An 18,422-nucleotide genomic window follows, 5' to 3' on the forward strand; every position below is an offset into this window, starting at 1 on the left:
TGAGGGGGGTCTCAAATGCTTATTCTTTCGTGAAAACTCCCATGTGTTGCCAAAATCGCGCCTGTCGCGACACTGTGGAACGCAACCGGAAGTAGGGGAAATATGTGCGCATACTCTGTTTCCTCTTCCTTCCTGTCTGGCGTTCCTCTGCAGTCACAGCGTTCTGTAGTTTCCGTGTCAAGCTTCACAACACAAAAATGGCGTTCACATTCGCGGCCTTTTGTTACATGCTCGCTCTATTGCTTACGGCCGCTCTTATTTTCTTCGCCATTTGGCACGTAAGTATAACGATGTCTCAATCAAACGGTATGATTTGAAAGCGAATGTAGGTATTATATAGAGAGAGAGAGAGACAATGTTTTTGTTCTAAACTAGTGGCAAAACGGGCTTTTGGGCACCCGCTAACTAACCAAGAATGAATGGCACACACACCAATTCGTGTTGTTGGACCGAAAATACTCATTCGTTTATGTCCACGACCAGAATATGTGTCCTAACTAGCTATCCAGAAACAAATGGGTAACTATTTATTTTACATACAATACGTAGCTAGCCACCCGTTAGCATTTAGCTAACTTTTGAATGGTAACATCAGCGTATGATTGCTATAGTTAACGGTAGCTTCCTAGCTATATCGAGGTATCTAAAATACGGTGTAACGCAGTAACATTAGTTGGCGAAATAAGATAAGCTAATACACTAATTAACCGGGGGCCTCGTCGAAACATGACAATCCTGTGACTTGATTACTGCCATTTTCCATGTTTTCTGTTTGTCCTAGTCTTCCAGATTCTATACTTTCTATTTCTTCTCGGATAATAACTCGCTTTCGATGCCTCTGAAGTCTCCTGAGTTAGACTGTTATTGGGATACCAGTTATTAATCCACATGCCTGCATAATGTATTAGTCCCTGTGCTGGCTGTTGTTGTAGCTATTAACGTTAGTTAGTGCTTGAGGACGTTGTAAACAAACACTGTAGTACAACAGTATCCGCCTGGGGATATTTGTTCTCTAATTTCTACAAAGCTAATTTCTCCTCACTGTTAATGACCACGGTGGACGTGTCCTAATACCCATAAAACCTAGCGGTCGAACAGGGAAATGGTTCCAATCGTTTTTCCACGATTCATTTTTCCCCATTTGGGAATTTTTTAGAAACATTTAAAATAAGGCCTGTGTTTCATATAGGCCTACTTTTGCGTGATGACTATTTTACGTTCACATTCAAAAAATGTCAATCTTGATGATTTGCAATCGTTGTTTATGTTCAATGATGCAGTTGTCTCTGTCATACAAGATGTGGGATGAAGTCGTTTACTTAAACATACATTCTCTTTCTCTACAGATAATTGCATTTGATGAACTGAAGACTGATTACAAGAATCCCATTGATCAATGTAACACATTGAATCCGGTAAGTAAAACATCTATGGTTGTAGGTGACATCTTTCTCCTAGCTTCTTTGACCGAGTACTGATTTGCTTTCTATAATGTATGTATGTAGTAGGATGGATGAGGTTACAACCTAGTGGTCACACTGAGGAGGGATGAGGTTACTACGGCCTGTTAGTCACACTGAGGAGGGATGAGGTTACGGCCTAGTAGTCACACTGAGGGATGAGGTTACTACGGCCTAGTAGTCACACTAAGGGGGATGATGTTACTACGGCCTAGTAGTCACACTGGGGGATGATGTTACTACGGCCTAGTAGTCACACTAAGGAGGGATGATGTTATGGCCTAGTAGTCACACTGAGGAGGAATGAGGTTACGGCCTAGTAGTCACACTGAGGAGGGATGAGGTTACGGCCTAGTAGTCACACTGAGGAGGGATGAGGTTACGGCCTAGTAGTCACACTGAGGAGGGATGAGGTTACGGCCTAGTAGTCACACTGAGGGATTTCTCTGCTGTTATGCTTAATTCCAACCTGAGTATCTGACTGTTAATCTACAGTGATCTTGTCAGTTGTCAAACTCTAACACATTTTTTGTATTTTTTTTTTATCTACAATTTTTATCGGCATAAAGACAGTTGAAAAGGTCAAAAAGATTAAAAGAGTCAAAATTGCGTTGAAGGTTTGTACCAATCTTCGATATGAAATGCCAGTTCAAGTTCAGTCTCCAGTCTGTCATTCTGCACGGGGGGGAGGGGGGTGTTTGCAAATGTCTTTTCAGTGAACAATTCTCCGAATAGTTTCCCTCATTGGACTAATTTACATCAGGGTTGGAGTCTCAGCTTTCTGTGCTGATTGATATTACAAAATGACTTAGCATAGCCAAACCGGCTCAACGCAGTTTATAGGATGTTGTTAGACCCTGACTCGGTCGAATATCCTCAAGAGTTGAGTCCGATTTTTTTATTTTATTTTACCTTTATTTAACTAGGCAAGTCAGTTAATTAAGAACAATTTCTTATTTTCAATGACAGCCTAGGAACTGTGGGTTAACTGCCTGTTCAGGGGCAGAACGACAGATTTGCACCTTGTCAGCTCGGGGGTTTGAACTTGCAACCTTCCGGTTACTAGTCCAACACTCTAACCACTAGGCTACCCCCCGCCCCTACGCTCTAACCACTAGGCTACGCTCTAACCACTAGGCTACCCCCCGCCCCTACACTCTAACCACTAGGCCCCCCGCCCCTACGCTCTAACCACTAGGGCTAACCACCCCCCGCCCCTACACTCTAACCACTAGGCTACCCCCCGCCCCTACGCTCTAACCACTAGGCTACCCTGCTACACCTAACCACTAGGCTACCCTACCCCCTACACTCTAACCACTAGGCTACACTCTAACCACCCTGCCCCTACACTCTAACCACTAGGCTACTCTAACCACTAGGCCCCCGCCCCTACACTCTAACCACTAGGCTAACCACTAGGCTAACCTACCTCCTCTACACTCTAACCACTAGGCTACCCTACCTCCTCTACACTCTAACCACTAGGGCTAACCTACCCTCCTCTACACTCTAACCACTAGGCTACCCTGCCACCTCTACACTCTAACCACTAGGCTAACCTACCTCCTCTACACTCTAACCACTAGGCTACCCTAACCACTAGGCTACCTGCCCCTACACTCTAACCACTAGGCTACCCTACACTACACCTCTAACCACTAGGCTACCTGCCTCCTCACTCTAACCACTAGGCTAACCTAGGCTACACTCTAACCACTAGGCTACCCTGCCACCTCTACACTCTAACCACTAGGCTACCCTGCCGCCTCTACACTCTAACCACTAGGCTACCCTAGGCCGCCTCTACACTCTAACCACTAGGGCTAACCACTAGGCTACCCTGCCACCCTGCTAACCACTAGGCTACCCTGCCACCTCTACACTCTAACCACTAGGCTACCCTGCCTCCTCTACACTCTAACCACTAGGCTACCCTAACTCTAACCACTAGGCTACCCTGCAGCCTCTACACTCTAACCACTAGGCTACCCTACCTCCTCTACACTCTAACCACTAGGCTACCCTGCCTCCTCTACACTCTAACCACTAGGCTACCTGCCTCCTATACACTCTAACCACTAGGCTACCCTACCTCCTCTACACTCTAACCACTAGGCTACCCTGCCACCTCTACACTCTAACCACTAGACTACCCTGCCGCCCCCGATGATGAAGTTCAACGATCAGTTTCCATTTCTCCTTTTCTTGTTCTTTCTCGTGCCTGAGCCAGTAGCATAGCAGTCATGTACACATGTTACTACATTGCATTGCTTCCTGAGCTCTGTGCCTTCTGTATCACCCAGCCCATTTCCCCCCTGTGAGATATATAGATCCTCCGTGATTGGAGAGTACAGTAGCTTATAGCATAGACTTCATTTCAACCACTTTTAATAAGCTGCGATGCTTCTATGTCTAACTGGCTCTTCAGTGCTTCAGATTTCATATATCAAAGCGTAAGGAAATGGGGGGGGGGGGTGAAAACTGGGCCCGAAACGTGTTTGTGTACACTTTTATTTATAATCATTTTAAAGCTTGTATCCCAAAACAGGCACCCTATTCCCTATATAGTGCACTACTTTTGACCAGAGCCCTATTCCCTATATAGTGCACTACTTTAGACCAGAGCCCTATTCCCTATATAGTGCACTACTTTAGACCAGAGCCCTATTCCCTATATAGTGCACTACTTTAGACCAGAGCCCTATTCCCTATATAGTGCACTACTTTAGACCAGAGCCCTATTCCCTATATAGTGCACTACTTTAGACCAGAGCCCTATTCCCTATATAGTGCACTACTTTAGACCAGAGCCCTATTCCCTATATAGTGCACTACTTTTGACCAGGGCCCTATTCCCTATTTAGTGCACTACTTTTGACCAGGGCCCTATTCCCTATATAGTGCACTACTTTTGACCAGGGCCCTATTCCCTATATAGTGCACTACTTTAGACCAGAGCCCTATTCCCTATATAGTGCACTACTTTAGACCAGAGCCCTATTCCCTATATAGTGCACTACTTTTGACCAGGGCCCTATTCCCTATTTAGTGCACTACTTTTGACCAGGGCCCTATTCCCTATTTAGTGCACTACTTTTGACCAGGGCCCTATTCCCTATATAGTGCACTACTTTTGACCAGGGCCCTATTCCCTATTTAGTGCACTACTTTTGACCAGGGCCCTATTCCCTATTTAGTGCACTACTTTTGACCAGGGCCACCATAGGGAGTAGGGATGCCATTTGGGAAGAGGGGCCTTGGTCTGTAGGAAGTGTAGTTTATTTGTATTTACACTGAAAGAGGTGTTCCTCAAAAGCATTGGGATGTGTGGAAGACGCATCAACGCGGGTACCAATGTTATTGACCTGTATAGCACGACGTACACAAAGGTTAACTGAAAAGACTTGCAAATGCTCAGAACATGCATGAATCTATACAACCTACCCTTTGTCTCCATATAGTGCTGTCATAAGGATACTTCTGTAATATCCCTAATATTAAAATGACCTATTTATTCACTAGTTGGCTGAGGATTTAATGGGAATACTATTTTATTTATTTATTTTTTTCCCCAAGGAGAGATTTTAAGTAGGGCCAAGCCTACATTTTAATAGGTTATGATATAATTCAATATTTAAAGAGGTGAGTATTGTAGTTCCACTGACAGGTCTCTGACAGTTGAACATGGATTTTGCGTGGACAGTGACAGGAGGCTCCTTACACCAGACTGGTTCATCTGTGTTGTGTTACTGTGGATCTCTGGACTGGTTAATCTGTGTTGTGTTACTGTGGATCTCTGGACTGGTTCATCTGTGTTGTGTTACTGTGGATCTCTGGACTGGTTAATCTGTGTTGTATTGCTGTGGATCTCTGGACTGGTTAATCTGTGTTGTGTTACTGTGGATCTCTGGACTGGTTAATCTGTGTTGTATTACTGTGGATCTCTGGACTGGTTAATCAGTGTTGTGTTACTGTGGATCTCTGGACTGGTTAATCTGTGTTGTATTACTGTGGATCTCTGGACTGGTTAATCTGCGTTGTGTTACTGTGGTTCTCTGGACTGGTTAATCTGTGTTGTATTACTGTGGATCTCTGGACTGGTTAATCTGTGTTGTGTTACTGTGGATCTCTGGACTGGTTAATCTGTGTTGTATTGCTGTGGATCTCTGGACTGGTTCATTCAGACCTGTTGTTGTACCACAACCCGACTGCCTTTGTATGCCTTAACTAGTCCAAGGTTGCCTATTTTTTTTAAATCAGCAGCATAAGAATCAATTCAATATTCCTAAAATAAAGTAGTGCTGTAAAATGCTGAGATTTTTTTTATTTATCCCCAATTGCTTGACCGTCATGCTTTCTAGACTAGCGTTTTGAGTTTAATAGTTGTTTGTAAACACAACGACAGTAGATTTGACTAGACTTTGGCTCAAGCCTATATATGGTCACCTGGGGGGGGTTTGGAACAGATGGCTGTAGAATCTAACACCCTCTAGATCAACATTTTGTAATAATAATAATAATAATAATAATAATATGCCATTTTAGCAGACGCTTTTATCCAAAGCGACTTACAGTCATGTGTGCATACATTCTACGTATGGGTGGTCCCGGGAATCGAACCCACTACCCTGGCGTTATAAGCACCATGCTCTACCAACTGAGCTACAGAAGGATCACTGATTTGAATAGTAAAGACGGGTGGAGTTAACTTACATAGAACATGAAATCATCTAGGTATATAGTGTGAATCCAAAATGGAACCCTATTCCCCATATAGTGCACCACTTTAGACCAGGGCCCTCGTCAAAAGTAAGGCACTATGTAGGGAATAGAGTGCGATTTGGGGTTTTCATCCTAATCTCTAGTTCTGTTCAAGATGGGCGAACGCATCACAGACCTGCAGATTTGAGTTTCACGGGTTTAATCTTAAGTAATCAAATTTGTCCTTAATAGTTCCGTTTTCTGCTATGGTCAACGTCATATAGCTTGTGTCCCAAAGGGGCACCCTATTCCCTATGTAGTGCACTACTTTTGACCAGGGTCCCTATAGGAAATAGGGTTCCGTCTCCTTCCACATGTTTTAAACGTAGCAGTGCAGGGATAAAACCCACTGTGTCCACCCCCTCCCACCCCACCCCCCCTTCCATCTGTGGGCAGTGGCGGGTCATCCTGAACCACCCCTCCTTTATCAAACGCATGGCTTCCATGTAGTGATTCCATCTGCCCCTCCCCCTCCTCCTCACAAGACAGAGCCTACACCAGATGACATCACAGTAGCCCTGTCCTGCCCTATGGGACAGACAGACAGACAGGATCACTCACCCCTGCGTCTCCAAAAGGCACCCTATTCCCTACATTGTGCGCTACTTTTGACCAGGCCAGGGCCCATAGATTAACCAAAGGGCTTTTTCATTTTTTTATTTTACCTTTATTTAACCAGGCAAGTCAGTTAAGAACATATTCTTATTTTCAATGACGGCCTAGGAACAGTGGGGTTAACTGCCTGTTCAGGGGCAGAACGACAGATTTGTAACTTGTCAGCTCGGGGGTTTGAACTCGCAACCTTCCGGTTACAAGTCCAACGCTCTAACCACTAGGCTACGCTGCCGCCCGTGGCTTTGTTCTTAAAGTAGTGCACTTTTGTTGTTTGTTGTTAAAATAGGGAATAGGGTGCCATTTGGACACAGCCTAGGTGTGAGTTGACTCCTCCGGCCCTGGGGTCCTCTCTCTGGTCCAAACGTATGTGACATGATGCATGCTTCACATCGTATGTCTCTTGGTAGTGCATGAATGGTGAAAGGCGCCTTCTGTTCTCTGCCCTGCCAACCACCCCCAAGGTCTTGTGCAATGAGCATCTACTGTATGATGTAATGTAAACGTGTGTTTAAAATCCTCAACAATGTGTGTGCTGAGAGGGGGGGGGGCTGTTTCTTCAAAATGTTGATGAAATCTGACTGTTATAGTTCCCATGTCTATTTAATTCCTGTTCATGGTGTCCTGTGCATTTCATTGTTCTGTTGTAATTATTAACATCAAGTGTAAAACAATCTGAGAGATTTTGAGATGTCTACTTCCTGATTCAGTTTATGAGTCAGTTTAATTTCTGAAATCTGAAGACCGGTCTGAGGCAGCATTCAGTGCCTCCTCCTGACTCTTGTCCAGTCTGTAGAATGGTCTGAGGCAGCATTCAGTGCCTCCTCCTGACTCTTGTCCAGTCTGTAGAATGGTCTGAGGCAGCCTTCAGAGACTCCTCCTGACTCTTGTCCAGTCAGTAGAATGGTCTGAGGCAGCATTCAGTGCCTCCTCCTGACTCTTGTCCAGTCTGTAGAATGGTCTGAGGCAGCCTTCAGTGCCTCCTCCTGACTCTTGTCCAGTCTGTAGAATGGTCCGAGGCAGCCTTCAGAGACTCCTCCTGACTCTTGTCCAGTCTGTAGAATGGTCCGAGGCAGCCTTCAGAGACTCCTCCTGACTCTTGTCCAGTCTGTAGAATGGTCTGAGGCTGTCTTCAGAAACTCCTCCTGACTCTTGTCCAGTCTGTAGAATGGTCCGAGGCAGCCTTCAGTGACTCCTCCTGACTCTTGTCCAGTCTGTAGAATGGTCTGAGGCTGTCTTCAGAAACTCCTCCTGACTCTTGTCCAGTCTGTAGACTGGTCTGAGGCAGCCTTCAGTGACTCCTCCTGACTCTTGTCCAGTCTGTAGAATGGTCTGAGGCAGCACTCCTGTTGCCCTCCGAGGCAGCATTCAGACTCCTCTGACTCTTGTCCAATCAGTCTGTAGAATGGTCTGAGGCTGCCCCTTGTCCAGTCTGTAGAATGGTCTGAGGCAGCATTCAGAGACTCCTCCTGACTCTTGTCTTGTTCATATGACTCCCTCAGTATATGGCTAATAATGTGTTGTTTACTAATGTTGTTGTTGTTTACATGCTCCTCCCAGCTTGTGCTCCCGGAGTATCTCATCCATGTGTTCTTCTGCGTGATGTTCCTGTGTGCTGCTGAGTGGCTCACCCTCGGCCTCAACATGCCACTGCTGGCCTACCACGTCTGGAGGTACGTTCACGTCTAGAACAACCTTGACTTTGACCGGGATTCAACCCTTGGAGTGCTGTCGAACAATGTGCTTTTTTTAAAGGCAATGTTTCCGCGTCAGCATCTATCACATTAATCGTAAGTGCTGCAGATGTCAACTCAATCTGAAATTCACCTTTAAATGTGGAGCGCGACGTAACGCTGGATCAGAATGAGTCTAAGCCTTAAACATTAAAGTTGACCCTTACAACTGCTATTTTTATTATTCTTTAAAAAAAAATGTAAAAAAAAACGATTTGTTGAGAACAACTTGATTTAATCTCGACCTGTGTGACTGATTTCTGCTTTGGTTATAATGCTCCTGTTTGTAGTGCTGCCTTTCGGTGTTTAGTAATGTTTCTACAGAAACCAGTGTAGTTGACTTAGAAACCAAGCTGAACACAGCTATGTGTCCTGTTTCAATGCTGGAATGCAGAAATACTACATTTTTTCCCCCCCCTATAAGTAAATGTTAAATGTGTTCCTTTAGTTATGAGTAAATAGCTGTGTTTGAATACCCAAACTAACATACTGTATACTACACACTTTATGAGTATATACTATTAGTTCATTTTAGTATACTGTAAACAAACAGTATCCATTCAGTTGCGTATACTAGCACAAAGTCTGTCTACCGGAAGTTGATACTGTTGCTATGCAACCTCTTGCTATCTTTTTAGCATCAAATTACTAGCTATACATTTTATGACCTTGGGTGTCTTTGTAAATGCAGTCTGAAGTGCCAGAGTGTGCTCTGGGCATTTGTATATTCAGTTTGTCCGTTCCTTCTCGACGAGAGACGAGCTACTTCCAGACACAAATGACCATTTTACTCTCTCTAGCTGGTTAGGTTGTTTTAATGTCATCCAGATCGTTGGTGACGAACTGCTGCTGCAGGCAACAATTTAATTCTGCTTTTTTTGTTGACGTTTACTGACACCAGCCATTTAACTGGTGTTGCACGTTCGTAAATTCGTCAGTTATTCAGCGTTCTGGTCCACTAAGGCGAAAGTGGACTGAAATCAGAGTAGATAGCCAGAGCTAATTTATGTCCATTGAGAAAGCACAACGACTATACCACTTAGCCTAGAATGACTTGAATAATCACGTCAATGAACTTTGGGTAGTTAGTTAGGTATCATCTTCTTCTTCTTTACCTTTATTTAACTAGGCAAGTCAGTTAAGAACAAATTCTTATTTTCAATAACGGCCTAGGAACAGTGGGTTAACTGCCTGTTCAGGGGCAGAACGACAGATTTGTACCTTGTCAGCTCGGGGATTTGAACTTGCAACCTTCCGGTTCCTAGTCCAACACGCTACCCTGCCGCCCCATCTAGTTAATATACGGGCAAGTTCCATCTTTTAGTAGCTTCTACACCTGCATTGCTTGCTGTTTGGGGTTTTAGGCTGGGTTTCTGTACAGCACTTTGAGATATCAGCTGATGTTAAGAAGGGCTTTATAAATACATTTGATTTGGATTTAGAAGCCAATTAGCGTTAGCTAGCTAACATACAGCTACATACTGCTGTAATGATATGCTACGCGTAAGGATAGCGTAGGCAAACAAAAATGTCCACCAACATAACGCGTAGCTTAACTTATTTGAAAAGTCATTACTTTATTACAATGCTTAACCTTTGTCATTAGTTAAAGCAATGAATTTGTATCCGCTCTCGTCGGACTTCGGCTTCATATTTTCCGCCATTTTCTTGAATTCTGAAACGTTATGAAGCCACGCCCATTTTCTTAAGAATTGCATTATGGGCCCTAAAGGCATGGAAATCGTGTCCACTGCTGGTATACTTTGTATTTTGGCGAATGTAGTACGACATCTGGGAACTTTTAGCATACTACCTATACCATGACCCAAAAAAGCATACTACGTACTCAAATTACATCACAAATAGTGCTGTTTTATGAGTATTCGAACACAGCTAATGTCTTGTGTTTTCATGCAGGTATACGAGTAAATGTTTCTAAAGGGTAATCATACATTTTGTCTCATATGTTTTTCTGCAGGTATATGAGCAGGCCGGTGATGAGTGGTCCAGGCCTCTATGATCCAACAACAATCATGAACGCTGACATCCTGGCCTTCTGTCAAAAGGAGGGCTGGTGCAAACTGGCCTTCTACCTCCTCTCCTTCTTCTACTATCTCTATGGGTATGTTATTATCTCTACCTCCTCTCCTTCTTCTACTATCTCTATGGGTATGTTATTATCTCTACCTCCTCTCCTTCTTCTACTATCTCTATGGGTATGTTATTATCTCTACCTCCTCTCCTTCTTCTACTATCTCTATGGGTATGTTATTATCTCTACCTCCTCTCCTTCTACTATCTCTATGGGTATGTTATTATCTCTACCTCCTCTCCTTCTTCTACTATCTCTATGGGTATGTTATTATCTCTACCTCCTCTCCTTCTTCTACTATCTCTATGGGTATGTTATTATCTCTACCTCCTCTCCTTCTTCTACTATCTCTATGGGTATGTTATTATCTCTACCTCCTCTCCTTCTACTATCTCTATGGGTATGTTATTATCTCTACCTCCTCTCCTTCTACTATCTCTATGGGTATGTTATTATCTCTACCTCCTCTCCTTCTACTATCTCTATGGGTATGTTATTATCTCTACCTCCTCTCCTTCTACTATCTCTATGGGTATGTTATCTCTACCTCTACTATCTCTATGGATATGTTATTATCTCTATTTCCTCTATCTCTATGGGTATGTTATTATCTCTACCTCCTCTCCTTCTTCTACTATCTCTATGGGTATGTTATTATCTCTACCTCCTCTCCTTCTACTATCTCTATGGGTATGTAACATATCTATCTGCCTATTCAAGGCTGTCTGGTTTTCCTTTGTTTTCAAGTGTTACTTGCCATTTATAGTAAATACACAGAAAATCTTAATCTTCTCTATTTCAAATAATTATCCTAACGAATATCACACCATTAGTCATTTTTGTTTATTTTTTAAATCCAGTCTTCACTCCAGACGATATGCCAGAGAATCAATTTAAACATCCTCGCCCTAAACAAATGCTCTTTATTTTCCTGATGTATTTTTTTTAACCTCTATAACAGGATGATCTACGTGTTGGTGAGCTCTTAGAGTGGTCAGAGGAATGATCTGCATGTACGAGATGAAACACTGTGGTTTTAGTGGAGAGGCTGAAACCGGGACCTGCAGGAAGACTGATTATTTACCACAGAGGCGATACAAGATGTCTGCCGTTTCAACAGGATGGACTAACCTAACCTCCACTACCCAGAGCAGACATTACTAAACAAACAACATTTCTCCCTTTTTTTCCCATTTTTTTTTTTTCAAATTGGGTCATAGCTTTCCTCTCGTTCATAGTTTTAGTCAGTCCACTGAATGCTTTCTGAGAGGAAGACTAACAGCGACAGACATTTGGACCCCCCCATTAGGTCCTTTAAAATGGTTTTTTTTACCCCCATTAGGTCTGATGCTTTAAAATAACCCCCAAGGTCTGATGCTTTAAAATTTTTTTACCCCCACTAGGTCTGATACTTTAAAATTGTTTTTTTACCCCCACCCACCCATTAGGTCTGATGCTTTAAAATTAGGTCTGTTTTTTTACCCCCCACCAGGTCTGATGCTTTAAAATAGTTTTTTTTTTGATACTTTAAAATAGTTTTTACCCCCCATTAGGTCTGATACTTTAAAATAGTTTTTTAAAATCTGATACTTTAAAATTTTTTACCCCCATTAGGTCTGATACTTTAAAATAGTTTTTTACCCCCCCATTAGGTCTGATGCTTTAAAATAGTTTTATTTTTACCCCCCCCCACCCCTCCCTACTTTTGACTGTTTACAAATTAGAAGAGATTCTGTTGTGATCAACACCGTCAGTTATATTCAGAGCTGTGTTGCTTATTATCTAATAAATACTGTATTAAGGATGTGAATTATACGCCAAGCTTGTGAAAATGTATTTTGTGTTGGGGTTGTCATAATTACATGCTTATTCAATTGTAGGATATTGAAAATACTTGTCTTGCCCAGACACATTTGAAAAGTAGAACTCACCTAAGTAGGTGTGTAAGTCTTATCTTGATCACCTGATGGAAAATGTGTTGCACTGACTGGGACAATCAGTATGGTTGTCTTATATCAAACTATTTGATACATTTAGTTTAGGTTTACTATGCTTTCTGAAAACTTCTACTTTTGTGACCCCTCGTTATACATACTTGCTTTTAAGGGGCGTTTGTTTGTAGTTGCTAATAAGGCTATTTTGATGTGACGCTACAGCAATCCAGAGTAGACATTTCTGAAATGTGTGATCATAACGTTCCTACTGAGGCATATCTGTAACCATTGAACTTGCTATGTACTCAAAAACCAATTCCATCATGTACCCGTTTAGATTTGATTTTACTTTATTGCATTGGTTTAAAAAATGTTTTTCAATTTTGGCTACCAAAAAAAATATCAATTTATTTATTTGAGAATGTGTCTTCTGCCAAGTTTCACACTCCTATTTTGTGACCATTTCAGGATTTCTAATCAGGTCTTGATTTGATTTGATTTCCATTTGCAGGAATCTGACTACTTTCTAAAAAGATAAAGAATATTTATCCCAATGTCTTCTGTAATTTACTTTTTCTCCAACCGGTAAAGTCATCAGGAAGTAAATTGCTGTTGCTTCACTTCCCACATGTTCATACTAGAGTAGCTAATTTCACCAAGGAAAATGTTTTCTGAGAACACATTCATGGTAGAGGGACAAAGTCTTTAAAGCGGATTTTCCACAGTACAGATTGAATCTAGACCCCAAATAAACCTACCTTCATTACACTGATGTGCACCAGATTGGTTTAATTTCCTGGCTCAATGGACAGAGCTGATCTACCATTATGCTGTACAAACGTGGAGCTCGCGCCTCACAACAGTCCCACGTCATTAGAAGCCACTGTATGAGTCAAATAGTCCTTGCAAACCCATAGTCACTCATTAATCATAATGTAAAGCGGATATCAAGGCACGGCAACACAATCTCTAGTTTAAGAACAATAGGGCTTTAAAAACTTTTTTTTTTAAGTGCTATAAGAGAACACATACAATCATGTCAAACCATCTCTTCTTGAGAGCGGTTAATATTCAATGCTTTATTACTCCCAATTAATTTAAAAAAGGACAGAGTTAGGTTGATGTTGAAGGGGAATGGTATCACCGCGACACCGATCGCTCTGTTGAGACTGCCTTGGTTTCTTGGTAGGCTGAGTATTTTTCCCGGAACTCATGCAGGAAGTTGTATTGCTGAAGGAGGAAAGAGGAAGTTACAGCAACGGAGAATCTGGACAGACAATACATTCGTGGCGCCAGATCTGTTTCTGCTCTCTTGACAACAATGAATTTATGGCTCAGCAATGGAGCTGGTAAGAGCAAAAACAGATCTGGGACCAGGCTTCTACAATAAGAGATTTTTTTGATAGAAAGATTAGAAGTGTCTCCTCACCTTGACTGTCTGAATGGCCCCACCCCCTCTGTGCTCTCTTAGGATCTCGATGGCTTTGTTGGGAGTCATGGAGACGGACAGTTGAAGCAGCAGACAGGCAGCAACTGTTGAAGACAGAGACACCCGTTCAGAGTCATGTTGTTGAGGCAAAATGATTGACTAGCAATTTTTTTTTAAATAATAATAATAATTCGTACTTAGTCCAGAGCGACCCAGACCTCCATAACAACTGGCGAGAGAAGCACAGAATACATTAGTAGTTAAACACTTGTTCGTTTTGCAAAGACAGGAATGTGCTACCGGCACTTTAAAACGACCCCCCCCCCATCTCAAATGTTTTGAGATTGCGCTTAATAGGCTAAAATTAATGCATCAAGTCAAATGATGAACTTGTCAAAAAGCACGATTTTATTGCATGACACCGTCAGTAATCCAAACTAACACTTTCCTACTCACTGGATGACAGTCTTCCGGTTGTCGTGTAGGTTGGCTTGCAGTCCCTCCAGTATCTGGCAGCACTGCTGCAGATCAGGGGTGCCCCCGTCAGGGAAGGGCAGGTGGTGCACCACGAGCCCCTGCTGCCTGTAGGTCTCCAGCAGGCTAGGCACACGGTACTTATGGAGCTCTCCTCTGGTACAGAACACAAACACATCCTGCACCCCCTGGTTCTGCAGCTCCCCTGCGGAACAAGAAGATCTACTGTAGGCATGTGGACCACATGTCCCCCTATTCCCTTATAAAAGAGCACCCATAGGTAATAGGATGCTGTTTGGGACACAATGTCAACAAGCGGATTCAGAACAACACTACAGTCACGTCGGCTTTGACTGCACCGAAAGTCAGAGAGAAGATTTTACCCCCCTCCTTCCTCCTCCTCCTCCTCCTCCTCTCCTCCCGCTGACAATGATTACCCATGATGACAAAGACATAACAGTTCACAACCCATCCAATCTCACCATAGCCCTCTCAGGCGAATTAGCCTACTAATTAGGACACTTGATTTCACAGAAATAGGTCAACTTACCAACATCTCTCAGTAAATTTCTTCTGATATCTTTGAATTTGCACCCTGGCAAAGGACATATTCCAAGAAACAGAGAACAGTCCACTATGGACAAGGGCAACCTGTCAGGGAGAATGGTTGATCAATGTACTACCAGGTCCGTTAGGCTATGTATAGATACATGGGTCACCTACTTGATCGGTGACATGTGTAACCAGGCCAGTGACATTTGCCCTGAGTCATGTGTCAGTTAGCAACTTGCCAGGAGATCTGGAAAGGTGTCAGATGCTCTTCACAAATTTCCTCTTCATCAGAGGATGAATCAAACTCACTGGTGGTCCTCATTGTTTCTGGCCGAGGCGGGGTTGGAAGGAAGCGATGTCAGTCACACACATTTTTAAACGGCATTAACCGATAGCTAGCTAGTTAATGTAGTCCACTGGCGACACACTCACACACACACACACACACACACACACACTTCAAGTTAACGTTAACTCCTGTAAGATCTCTCATATCTGTGTTAATGTGGAATCGGTGTAAAGACATGAATTGTTAGCTCGCTAAATAATACTTTGATATGAATGATACACAAGCTAACGAGCGTTAGCTGTCTGACCTAGCTATGGAGTTACCATCGTGCTAAGTTTTTTTTTTTATAGCATCGTGAGAACATTGCCTGAAGTTAATCATAAGCTAAACAAATAAATAAAGACTTTCTTACCAAATACACAATGAATTGACGTTTTTTGTAACAAATGTTGACAAGAGAGTTCATGAACGCTTGTCAGCTACGATTTAAAAAAACACCGAGTGTCCAAACCAGCCAATCAGATCCAGGCTCGACTCGGCCACGCCCAAGGGTGCACTCGATTTAAGGCTCGGAGTAGCCCGGCCGGACAAAACCACTCATTCATATGATTTAACGCAGGCTGCTCGTCTGGCGTGGACGCACCCAGGTAGATACGAACTGTATCAGGTATCCGTCGGTGCATCCCTTGCACAAATGCACCTGCTTTCAAAGGTTCAGGGCGCCGCCACGAGTGCAGTGTCAATGAATGAAATGTCCGTTTTTGCTCAAATAAGTGGATTTGGATGGAGAACATTTCACTTGATGAGATATTTCTTGATGATCTGAATGGCGGTGGCAAATAACGGTAAGATAACATTTATAGTTTCATCAAATTGTTGGTAGAATTTCATTTGAAGATGTTTCATCATTTAATATGGGTAGGTTGACTTGATTTTAGACTACATAATTATTATAACTTTTAGATGTAACTGTTATTTTTAAAGAACAAATGGGATATATTGTAATTTCATATTAATCAGATTTCACTTTTCTTTCCAATATACTATTCTAATATATTAAAATAGAATAGAGAATATAATTACTTATCAACTTATCAATCATCTGAAGACTTGTAGGAATTAACTGCTGTATGGGCTGTCTTTATGTTTTAATACTGTATCTGATCTGTCCTTCTGCTGTTAGGCTTAGAAGGAGGTAGTTTGGCCTCTGTCTTTCGCCCCTGCAGTGTAGAGCTGTTTGGCAGGTTAGTCACTTCCCCCTCACCAGGGGAATTGCTGGCAGGGGCAGTTCTAGCTTGGATACTATAAACAGACACTGTCAGACCACTGACTATAGTACAATAAGTATACTACATTTATGATTTGGTGCATGTTTCCTTGAAAAATATTTATCAAGACAAGACAGCCGGACATAGACATAACATTCAGTCAGGTTGTCAGGACTAACAACTTGTTAATGTTTCACTTCGTATTTTATAAGGAAATACAAAACTTTTGATCTATGTTTTATTGGGTCAGTCAGTGACTGGCAATTTGAGTGGTACACTCATTCTATAGATGATATTTCTATGGTTAGGAAGAGGTTACCATGACTACAGAGAGAAAGGAGGTTAAATGCCGGGTCTTTGTCACTATTGTCTGCCTTCCTGATATCCAATCTGGTTTGGAGGATAGGAAAGATTCCTTCCCAGAGGAATTATGGAGCTCTGCTCTCTGTGCTAACCTGTGATCTGAGAGGTAAAGCCATGGCTAAGAGGTGTAAAACCTCTGATATTTATTACGGGTGTGAATAGGCAAAGACATGGAGATTGTACTCCGGGTAGAGAGACTGTTCCTCAGTTTACTGATCTTTAATCTTCATGGTAGGTTTAACATAACGTTCAGGCTTTCATTAAGCTGCAGTTGTCCAATGTTGTGTGTCCATACACGTTGGTCTGAAAGTTAAACAATTAAATAGAATCAATACAATGGTTTGACATCTTAGAATAAGGCACATATTATTTAGCCTATAGCAAGCACTAGAGCTAAACAATTATCCTCTGCTAGGATCAGACAGACAGACAGACAGACAGACAGACAGACAGACAGACAGACAGACAGACAGACAGACAGACAGACAGACAGACAGACAGACAGACCTTTGCAGTATAACTGCAGTAATTTTGCAGTATAACTGCAGTAATTTTACAGTATAACTGCAGTAATTGTACAGTATAACTGCAGTAATTGTACAGTATTACTGCAGTACTTTTGCAGTATAACTGCAGTAATTTTACAGTATAACTGCAGTAATTGTACAGTATAACTGCAGTAATTGTACAGTATTACTGCAGTACTTTTACAGTATAACTGTAGTAATTTTACAGTATAACTGCAGTAATTCTGCAATTACTGTGTCCAAAATACCACAGTTACTGCACTTTCAAAAATGTCAATCTTGTTTTTTTGTTAAGGGCTGCTGAACTTAGGGATGAGTGAACACATCTGCTGAGCTGACAGAGGGGTTGTGTTTATAAATGTTTGCTCTTCTTCCCGCAGAGGTTATGAAGCCTCAGGAGGGAGAGCTAGTCAGTGAGATCTCCAAGGTAAACCTGTTTACTCCCTGATTATCCTCTCTCACATATTTAACTACCTCGGTGTATTCCCCATGTTTAAAATTCCAAATAGCACCCTATTCACTATATAGTGCACTACTTTTGACCAGGGCCCTTATAGGGACTAGTGCACTATATTGGTAATAGGGAGCCATTTGGGATACTAACTTCCCTGTTACATTATAGACCCTCTCTGATGTAGCTGCCTCTGATCGTTTGTTGTTGTTGTTGTTGTTGTTGTTGTTGTTGTTATCTAATTGAATGTGGCTCTTTATGTTGACAGGCTGTGGAAATACTTTTCCTTTCTGAGGACAATGGCCACCTACACACCCAGGTTGTACAACTGATGTGTAACGCATTTGACACAAATGGCTGTAATATAACTGGATATATGTTTTTTGTTGTTGTGAAACAATAGAAAGAGTTTTGTCTGCACAATTATGTCTTCTTTTTTTTTTTTTTTTACTCAACCACTCTTGTAGTGTCTCC

At 42.2% G+C, this 18,422-nt stretch overlaps 3 protein-coding genes and 1 long non-coding RNA gene across 9 annotated transcripts in view; 2 read left to right on the forward strand and 2 right to left on the reverse strand.

The window, feature by feature from the left end:
* The first annotated feature begins 99 nt into the window (after positions 1-99).
* On the forward strand, positions 100-13,149 carry cnih1 (cornichon family AMPA receptor auxiliary protein 1). 2 transcript variants are annotated; one of them, XM_052485601.1, is made up of 6 exons: positions 100-278; positions 1,347-1,415; positions 8,397-8,509; positions 10,548-10,691; positions 11,623-11,970; positions 12,314-13,149. In XM_052485601.1, exons 1-5 carry the CDS (start codon positions 198-200, stop codon positions 11,648-11,650), a joined length of 435 nt encoding a protein of 144 aa, XP_052341561.1. In that variant the 5' UTR covers positions 100-197; the 3' UTR covers positions 11,651-11,970; positions 12,314-13,149. The 2 variants fall into 2 exon arrangements, with proteins under 2 accessions (XP_052341561.1, XP_052341562.1); XM_052485602.1 differs by lacking the exon at positions 12,314-13,149 and adding an exon at positions 12,154-12,187.
* Positions 10,746-11,381, reverse strand: LOC127913487 (uncharacterized). Its single transcript, XR_008085709.1, has 3 exons — positions 11,279-11,381; positions 10,895-11,035; positions 10,746-10,850 (listed from the first exon to the last, which is right to left on the reverse strand). It is a non-coding gene; the product is annotated as an uncharacterized LOC127913487 (long non-coding RNA).
* cdkn3 (cyclin-dependent kinase inhibitor 3) lies at positions 12,353-15,891 on the reverse strand. 3 transcript variants are annotated; one of them, XM_035742386.2, is made up of 7 exons: positions 15,752-15,891; positions 15,290-15,377; positions 15,049-15,149; positions 14,481-14,703; positions 14,222-14,253; positions 14,025-14,128; positions 12,353-13,825 (listed from the first exon to the last, which is right to left on the reverse strand). In XM_035742386.2, exons 2-7 carry the CDS (start codon positions 15,370-15,372, stop codon positions 13,736-13,738), a joined length of 633 nt encoding a protein of 210 aa, XP_035598279.1. In that variant the 5' UTR covers positions 15,373-15,377; positions 15,752-15,891; the 3' UTR covers positions 12,353-13,735. The 3 variants fall into 3 exon arrangements, with proteins under 3 accessions (XP_035598279.1, XP_035598280.1, XP_052341560.1); XM_035742387.2 differs by having other exon boundaries at positions 15,222-15,377; positions 15,752-15,824; XM_052485600.1 differs by having other exon boundaries at positions 15,290-15,449; positions 15,752-15,823.
* Positions 15,892-15,949: 58 nt separating this feature from the next.
* Positions 15,950-18,422, forward strand: part of LOC118362118 (uncharacterized) — a 35,549-nt gene continuing 33,076 nt past the window's right edge. For 2 of the 3 annotated variants that reach the window (XM_052485604.1, XM_052485606.1), the window contains exons 1-3: positions 15,950-16,184; positions 17,878-17,924; positions 18,217-18,267. In XM_052485604.1, the coding sequence (XP_052341564.1) occupies positions 16,166-16,184; positions 17,878-17,924; positions 18,217-18,267 (117 nt within the window). In that variant the 5' untranslated portion in view covers positions 15,950-16,165. The remainder of the gene's footprint in view (positions 16,185-17,877; positions 17,925-18,216; positions 18,268-18,422) is intronic. The other variant, XM_052485605.1, reaches the window with a different exon arrangement.

The sequence above is a fragment of the Oncorhynchus keta genome, chromosome 29 (genome assembly GCF_023373465.1).
Source record: "Oncorhynchus keta strain PuntledgeMale-10-30-2019 chromosome 29, Oket_V2, whole genome shotgun sequence".
Classification (NCBI taxonomy): domain Eukaryota; kingdom Metazoa; phylum Chordata; class Actinopteri; order Salmoniformes; family Salmonidae; genus Oncorhynchus; species Oncorhynchus keta.

Excerpts from the sequence above, each read along its gene's own strand:
- cnih1 (XM_052485601.1), top strand. The coding sequence starts at position 198 with ATGGCGTTCACATTCGCGGCCTTTTGTTACATGCTCGCTCTATTGCTT. Across the intron at positions 279-1,346 it reads TTTTCTTCGCCATTTGGCAC|ATAATTGCATTTGATGAACT; the intron begins GTAAGTATAACG and ends CTTTCTCTACAG. Across the intron at positions 8,510-10,547 it reads CTGGCCTACCACGTCTGGAG|GTATATGAGCAGGCCGGTGA; the intron begins GTACGTTCACGT and ends GTTTTTCTGCAG.
- cdkn3 (XM_035742386.2), bottom strand. The coding sequence starts at position 15,372 with ATGAGGACCACCAGTGAGTTTGATTCATCCTCTGATGAAGAGGAAATT. Across the intron at positions 14,129-14,221 it reads TCTGGGTCGCTCTGGACTAA|TTGCTGCCTGTCTGCTGCTT; the intron begins GTACGAATTATT and ends TGTCTTCAACAG. Across the intron at positions 13,826-14,024 it reads GGGCCATTCAGACAGTCAAG|CAATACAACTTCCTGCATGA; the intron begins GTGAGGAGACAC and ends TTCCTCCTTCAG.